The sequence below is a fragment of the Monopterus albus genome, unplaced genomic scaffold (genome assembly GCF_001952655.1).
Source record: "Monopterus albus unplaced genomic scaffold, M_albus_1.0 scaffold60.1, whole genome shotgun sequence".
Classification (NCBI taxonomy): domain Eukaryota; kingdom Metazoa; phylum Chordata; class Actinopteri; order Synbranchiformes; family Synbranchidae; genus Monopterus; species Monopterus albus.
In genome coordinates this window covers 1,534,844-1,543,770 of record NW_018127940.1, presented here as the reverse complement: position 1 = coordinate 1,543,770, position 8,927 = coordinate 1,534,844, and the positions used below count along the sequence as shown (strand labels likewise).

At 41.2% G+C, this 8,927-nt stretch overlaps 1 protein-coding gene across 1 annotated transcript in view; it reads right to left on the bottom strand.

Annotated features, from left to right (window-relative positions):
- The window catches only part of LOC109961965 (neurexin-1a), a 241,003-nt gene that overhangs the window by 138,051 nt on the left and 94,025 nt on the right, over positions 1-8,927 (bottom strand). The window contains exon 10 of the mRNA XM_020603263.1: positions 6,422-6,805. Within this exon, the coding sequence (XP_020458919.1) occupies positions 6,422-6,805 (384 nt within the window). The remainder of the gene's footprint in view (positions 1-6,421; positions 6,806-8,927) is intronic.

Genomic DNA, 8,927 nt, shown 5'->3' with positions numbered 1-8,927 from the left:
ATATACTGTATATCAGTGTATGCCCTTTAGAGCAACACACATGTATGGATTTTGATCTGAAGTTGCATTGAGCATTCCCTACTGGGCAGCGGCAGCTGTGTGCTCAACTGGCAGTGAGCGGAGAGCCGCAGACTTTTGCCATTGAAAGTCTTACACCATCTCTCACAATATGTATAAAATAAGAATAACTAGTGTGTGTGTGTGTGTGTGTGTGTGAGGGGGGGATGTGCTGTGTGTATGTGACTATATACATGTGAAAGTATCATCAAGCCTAATTTACTTTAGTCATATGACTTTGCTGCTGTGATCGGTGTTTGACCGGCCGAGGCATTATCAGGCGGACCCGGCCGCTCTCCAGCTCTAAACGCAGGGAGTCAGCAGAGTCCCGAGATGTGGTGGCTATCAAGATGCCATAGGCTCGCTGGGAGCGAAAGCGGAGAGACACATCTTCGGCTTCTGTGTGCATCACCACTGGCAGCTGGACCTTCATAAACTTACTGCCGTCATAGCTGAGGATCGTTGCCTCTGCAGAAAGGAGGAAAAATCAAAATGCGATTTGCAGTGAACAAGTGACTGGAGCTGAACTCACAATTATATCTTATTTGTGGATATAATTTTTTGTGACCTTCAATCTTAAAGAAAGAAAGGCATTGTAAGGGGAGATAATGAATAAGTATTAAAATATAAATCAGTAATTTGAAAATCACTACACTGAGAAAGCCTTAATGTGCTTGTTAGACAAATGCTTCTACCAGCAACCTACATGGACCAATCACCCAGCATCCAGGCCATTCATAGCAGGGTGATTAAACCTAAAGATGACAAACATAGGGTTAACTACAGTCCTCCGGCTGTGTCTCTGGATGTGTTTCGCAGATGTATACTGTGTAATACTCACTGTCAGCAGACACCCCAAGTTGTTCTGACATCTAACCAATCCAACAGTTATTAGAATTACAAATACAGTGCCAATTTAGTGGGTCAATTCAAAACTCAGTAAGTGGCTCCTAAATGTACATATAGATCCATTTAATCCAGACTGTGTGTATATATGTCTCTATTTATAAGTACTTTACTCTTTTTTTTTATCTCTTTCCTAATGCACATTCCCTTGCTTGTTGACATGTATGTACACATTGAGAGCCGCTGTACCAGAGTCAAATTCCTTGTGTGTCCGACACACCTGGCCAGTAAAGCTGATTCTGATTCTGAAATTGCATGTAACACTGAGCGCTACTGATGACAGCTATCCAGACTTCCCCAAAGTTCATGTCCTGTCTTGTCTGTACTAATTTAAGTGGTGGCCTTCACCAGGGAAAACACAGAGTATGGAGATAGGTACTGTACATGCTAAAATGGTTACAAATAAATAAATTTAAAAAAGCTTGAAATACATCATAAACATAAAAAACACAACCGAAAAAAATAAAAATACCAGACAGGAGTAAAGAAAGGAGAAAATGTTCTATCTACAGTTTTTGTATCTGCAATATAATAGTGGTAAACTACAAAAGGACAAATTGGTATTGACTGGGGAGAAAAACACTAGTAGCGACAGAATCGTAATAGTCTGTGGACCTTGAATATTGAGCGTCTGCTCAGGGTGACGGCATTTACTCAAAGCATTAGGCAGCCATCTGGAGAAATGATGGAGAGATTGTTTAATGCTGGCAGGAGGTTGTAACAGCATTTCCGGTCATGTAACTAAACCACAGTCCAATAACAAAGCCGTTTTTGCAGCTGCAGGACTGATACAGAAAGAAGGCGAGCTGGAGGGATGGGAGATAGAGAGTGGTGGGGACATAGCCTCCCACTGTACACGCACCACCTCATCACCACTTTGTCGTCACACGGAGCCAATGTCACATCCATCCCCTGGGATGACTCCGTCACATTCTTCACCCAAATCCAATTTCTCCACAACCTCCTGGGGTATGCCATGTGTGACAAACGAGTTCTCAGTGCTAAACTGTCTGCTTCCTGCCAGGCAGCTAAAGCAAAGAGCTGCATTTGGAAACTGTTAGCAGATGCCAGGAAAACTGGTCTAGTTCCTAAAAATTGAAAAATGTTTGTCATTGAAATAGCAGCTTGTACTTAGAACCAATAAGAGGATTTTCTAGCTGCAGCAAGTATCTGAATTCTTTTATTGGTATGTAAATACCTGTATGCTTAATACAAACAAACAGTAATTGTCTGGTGTTCAGGTGTATGTTGATGCTGGGAAAATCATTACTGCCAAGCAATGAGTGACAGATCAAGGTGCTACACTGCACAGAACTGCCGCCTTAACCCTTTTAAAACGCCTCTGTATGAAACAGGATCCAATATATACACCGGCACAGTGAGCTGCAGAATGCCAACCAACTGCTGCATCGCCTCTTGAGTACACAGAGTTAGGCAGGTGGCCATAATGTTATGGCTGATTGGTGTACATGCTCAAAGTAAAAAGGAAACAAAACAAATGTTTAACACTGCAATGATGGTGATGGAAATCTGTGAATATATTTGAAAATGAATAAAAACGCCTACTAAGAATCAACATGAGAAGTACAGTAATGATATAATGTGCGTTTTGCAACATCTCGTATAAGGCACACATTATTTGTGTGAATAATCTAGAGGGATTTTTTTCAGACTGAAAAGATTGATAAAATTAATCACAGCTGGAGTAGATATTGCATTTCATCTGAGATGTCAACTCTGCTGAAACTAATATGAGAGGTTGTCTAAAATGACATAAATACAAAACGTCCAGATAGATATGAAAACATGGAAAATGACATGTGAGGGAATCATTACCTGATGCAAAGTGAACACCTGTCAAAAATCCAATCTTGGAGGCCAGTCAGTTTTAATGGCACTCCTGTATTTAATATCAAAATAAACTGAGAGAACTGAAGTTCTGTCTGTGCCAGAGCAACAGAAGCCTGTCAAAGAGGAGATGGAGTATACCAGAATAAACCAAGCATTCATTTTTTTGTCTTGTAAATCACTTTACAGCATTGTTTTTCTGATTTTAACAAGAAAACAAGGAAAAGCTGTGTGCTGCATGTCACAGATTTGGGTTGTCCTATAGTGTCAGGGCCCAAGGCCCAATCCAATGTGCCAGAAAACAACTGCAAAAGATTTTTGTCTTCTTCACCACAGCCTGTTTGGCCACATAGATTCACCAGCTATTAACATGTGAAAACAACCTGCTAAGGCTTTCTGGAGATAGGAAAACTACTCTCTTGATTTACAGAAAGAAACAGCATCATCAATGACCATCTTCACATCGGCTGCTCTAGAACCACAGCAACCTTGTTAGTGCTACCAAATGAGAGCAAAGATATAAAATAGATGAGTGTGTCCGTGCAGAGTGGGGGGATGTGTGTGTCAAGAATACACACAACAACCAACACGATAAAGATTTAGTATGTAGGAATTAGGTTTTTCAGCCCACTGAAACTATTAAAAGAGAATTATCACATTATTATTCATTAACCTTCAGTCTATGGCATAAAAAAGACCTGTTATCAGAACCTCTACAACCCAGGCATCAAAAGCCCTGATGCACAGCTTAAACATAATCATTTGACAAAGAGTGTGAGGTAAATTGTTTCCTTTTGGTTTGTGTGCTTACGCTGAATAAATTTGATTATTTCATTCCCAGCCAAAACCTTTATTCCTCAACATGTGTTTATATCCCTGCAAAATCAACCCCCAGTTCTCTTGCACTCACATTTTCCTTATTTTCTAACCAATTTTCTGCACATGTGTACATAGCTTAAGGGTATGAGACTACCAGTTTTCTCTAATTTATGACTATATTCAAGTGTGGGGAATGGTGACTAACACAGTGTCCTGTCAAAGGGCAAGGCTAAAACATGTTTAAATGCTAAAATGGAACTGTATTCCCCTTTAAGGGTATTTCACAGTTACACAATAACATTCTGCACCTCTTGGCTTTTGCTTCGGACCAATGGCAAATAGCTTTATGCTCTGAGAAGCAACAAATGTGCCCAAATAACCATTTTTGATTTTTGTTTGTTTCTTTATAATACTAATTTATATAATGGTTTATGTATTATATTGTTTTGGAGCAAGATATCATCCACCTGTTGTAAATAATGGCAATAATATATTGAATTTATGCCTTCACATAATGATGCAGAGAGACCTATAGTATTGGCCTCATTGTAAAGCATCTGCTTACATGTGCATATGTCAGCAAGCTGTGTTTGTGTCCAGCACATGGTTGTGAGCATTTGTGCATTGATCTGTATAAGGATCTTCAGCATTTATCTTTATTCATTGCAGGTTTTTATAAGTAAACATCCATCTGTAACCACCATCCATGTGAAATAATGCAGTTGCTGTCAGTGTGGCAATCCACCATGTCCTGTTTCATTAGGGAATACGTGCATGTGCAGCAACACACCTACTACACCATCTGGGAGGCTGCCTTAGTCTCACAGTACAAGACTAATATTTGGGCTAATTAGCAACTGGAGGAACAATGAAGGGGAAGACATTTGGGATGCAAGGGGGAAAATTGCTTTGTCTGCTTAATTAAAATCTCTCAGAATAGGATGAATAGCTCTATGGTTCTCTTCCGAAACTCCACCTCCTGCTCCTTCCACTCATTGTTGTTGTCCTCCTCCGCCATATGCAGTAGCTGTAGTTTGCCACCGGGTGGTACACCATGCATGGATAAGTGAAACCTGGGGTAATTCTTTTGACAGCTACTCGGCCTGCTGGTGCCTGCATCATTTCAACCAGCACAGAAACAATCTGGAACCATCAAAACAGCTGGCACCATGCCAGTGCCCATCCACAGTACCATTGCTCCCACTCATACCCTAGCTGATGCCAGTCTTATACACAAGAACAAAGACAGCCATAAAAAAAGAGACCTGGTCAGATTAACCAAGACGCCAGAGTGTTAAAGACGGACAGGAGGTCATAGTGGCAAATACCTTCGCAACACTTTCCTCTGAAGCAGTTTCAAGCTGCTTGTTTTCTGCTTTTGTTTTAAGATGAAGTCAAAATAGATGATAGCCTTTTGAATCCAAGAACACTCTCCAGATAAGTAATTGTCTTTCTGAAGTGGAATGATCTGTATCCCATGCCCACTCCACCTCCCTCGTGTACTATGCCCTAATTCCTTTCAACTCCTTAGCTAGAATGGAAGAGCATATGTGGAAAATCAGAGCAGCACCTAAGTGAAACACTCATCAGAGGTAGAGGAGGCTCAGTTTCGTTCTTTCATGTAACACTTTTAGTTTTTTTTTTCCTCTCACTGGCCACACAACTGCATTCATAACAGTAAGCAGGAAGCACAGCATCTTTCTGGTGTCATGTGCTTCTGTATTAGTTTAGCTTTCATTTGACTCAGCAGATCAGCATCAAACCACATCACTACGATCTCAGCCAGACATATTCCCCAACACCAGTCACAGAATCTTTAGGCAACATTGTTTTATAAGATGAATGACTTAAGCGCAGAGGAGAACCACAGCTACATGCTGAGCTGATACACCTAACTGTGTGGGATGTTTTTGTGTTTGCTTTTGTTTTTTTATGAGAGAACCTTTTCCGCCTGTCGCTCCTGTGCAGATGCATCACGCTGTGTTAACAGTATCACATGCTTGGGCTCTTTTTGACATTTCACTTGATTATACTCTACATATGTTAATTGTTTTCGCTCATTTGCTGCTATGACACCAATAAAAATGTGCTTTCCATGTAACAAGCTACTGCAAATTCAAGTGTACTTTGACTCCAGCTAAGATATTCACTTCTCTCATTTCTCTTCCCTGAAGGGGACAGGGATAAATATTCTGCACCAGGTCTGGTCATGAACGAGTGATTTGACGAGCTAAATGTTTAGCAGAAGACAGCCAATTTACAGACTAGTGTGCACGGCGGACGTGACCAGCATCGTCTCAGTGGTGCATCTGTCACCTGCCACTCAACATAGTCAGCCAGTCAACACTCTACGTACCTTATCTGTTGTGACTTCCAAGCCTCTCTGTGGCTGTCTCTATTTCCTCATGCACACAGTGTTGTCTTTACAGTCTTATATTGCTTTCACGTTACTGTTTGAGAGCTGTTGATGTTCAACCATCAGCATAAAGAAAAGACCTTCACCTTTGACTGGTGATGGTGTTCAACCTGAATACTGTATGTAAGGAGGTCCCTTTCAGACAAAAAAATGGTAAATCTATTGGATATAATTAAAACCATTCTTTCTCAGGATATCTTTGATATCAGTTGTATTCACGCCTCTATGATCTCATGCCTAACTTAGAAGACAATCCACAGTGATGAGGAGGTATGTCATTGTGCAGCATCGTCAGCACTTCATACAGACAGAACTACACTAGGTTTAAATTTGCTTCCAAGGAGCGTGGTTGACAAACTAAGGAAAAGCTCTTACCTCTTTCACAGGAGCGTCCCAGGTATCCAGTACCAGAGCAGTCACACACATAGCGGTTCCAGCCCTCTCTACAGATCCCATTGTTTTGGCAGGGGTTGCTCAAACACTGTTTGGGAGGCTCCTTAGAGCATGAGGGCTTGACCCCAGCAGCCTTCTGGATCTCAGCCAGGCGGCGAACATCCTTACTCTGTCCATCAATAAATAGATCCCGGATGCAACCAACGTAGCCATAGTTGAGCAATGCTGTCCACACCTCAGTGGGGAACACCAGCCCCATTTTGTTCTCTGGCAGACCCCCGAGGTAGAGATTGTCATCCAAGTCTAGGATTTCACTTTCTCCAGGGGCTGTGTAGGCAGTACGGAGGGTGTTGATAGAAATGGTACCTAAAAAACAAAAAACAAAACAGACAAAAAAAAAAAGACAGCATAGGAACAAATTATAACACCTATTGATTACAGTAGATGCCAAAAGGTGCTATCTGCCCTGCAGAAACACAGTCATGCAAAAAAGACCAATTTAAAGATGATTTGATGAAGAAATTAGCTTAAATAGTGTTATCCATCTAGACAGGGTCATGATTTTCTTCATTTAGAATGACTGATGAGTGTTGAAAAGACACATTAATCACAAGACAGCTAGTCTATTAGTAGCATAATCTACAATTCCTGAGAGTATCTTCTCCATTTTCCTTGGACTTTATCTATAAAGCTGTGGTCATAAAAAAGAAAGGAGAGGAAAAGAAAAATCGTTGCCCCCTCTATCATTTAAACCAACCAAAGGGGGAGAAAAAACATTGTAGCCATCCTTCTGAACTTGATTAACGGACTGCAGGCTGTTTTTTCACCCTGTCTCTCCTTCTGCTTGCCTCTTCAACACATAAACCTGCAATGAGAGTTTGTGTGTTTCCTCACCGTGATTTATCGTTCTCATTCACGTTTAATTCAGGATCTGGAGCACGGTAAACAACAGCGGACATGACTGGACTGTAAAGCTGTGGAAAAGGGAGGCCTTCCTGCAGGACTCAGACTGGGTGATTAATTTGTATATGGATCTGTTGCTTTCTGTGCAGGAGCCATTGTGGATCTTTAATTAATGGTGGTTGCCTCCACTGACCACATCCTCGTCCTGTAATCTATATACCATACTGCTAAGGATCTGCACAGGCCAGTGTCTACCGAGAGCGGCAGAGAAATAGGAGCTAAGGAGGCTCAAAAATAAAATTGCCATAAAGTCATCATTTGCATTTTGAGTGGTGGATGCACGCCATGGCAGACATGAAGGAGCTATTAGTTGCCCTGGACAAGATGGCAGAGTTCTGCTTGTACTGTAAGTGGAAGAGGGCCATAGTTTTTACATTACTTTTTTAGTCAAAGTGTTCACACACATGAATTTTCATTTTAGTAACAGACATTAATTGAAGCAGTTTGCATTTCATTACAGCTACTGTACTATTTGAATGCATGAATGAACATATCATAATTAATTATAAGTATATTAAGTGTTTGCACATCCTTTTTCAGTGAAAGCACCATAACTTAGTGTTCTGTTAGCTCTAAATAGATGCTGCCATAATAATAATCTTGGTTATGTATGTTCTTTTTTAGCAAAGGTGAGCCAGCCTTCTTGAAAAAGCACTTGAAAGAGACAGCTAAGGACCTAGTGCACAATGATTAACCTGGTTCTGCTAACATGTTCCAACTCTTTTCTCAGGGCCTTGGCCCCAGGCATCTGTTCCAGCACTTCCCTGCCACCACCCACTGCCTCTGCTCTCTCCAGCCACAGCTGTTGTGACTTCCAAGCTTTGCACACTTGGCAAGGGCCACCCGTCACACAGCCAGAACAGATCCCTTCAGGTTACAGCTAACGAGCTCACTACATCAAACTCATTAGCGAGGAAACTTTTCTTTGAGTAGAACAGGTGTACGGCTGAAGAATGATGGTCAGCATTAAATATCTATGTACAAATGCACAATCTTCACTCTTAGTTCTCAACATACAGAATGATAGGTAGGAGCTGTAGTCTGAAATATATTTGGTTTGTAACATTAAATACTTTAGGATTCTGGAAGCCCCATCACATTTCATGGTATCTAGTTTTATTACATCTATAAACAACAAACAAGGATGTCTTAAATTTACAGTATGTTTGTCTATCCAAACTGATGTAATTGGGAGATGTAGCATCTCTCTGGCATCTGCTCTGTTGGTTCTGCTCACTTGTCAAAGTCCTGTAAGGAAGTGTGTAAACACAGTCAAGCTATGTTAAGTTAGAAGCCACTATACAATCCCATGGGGACATGTGCCACCACCAGGCTTGCAGTATGGGAAACATACAGTAACACGAATACACACATTGCAGGACTGCCTATGTATGGAACATTATTCTTAGCCAAAAGGAGCTGTCTCTGCAAATGCTACCAAGCATAAAAGAGGAGGAGATGGATACAGAACAAGATGGGAACATGGAGATAAAGATGTCTGGAAAGGAAATGGGTTGGGGGGGCG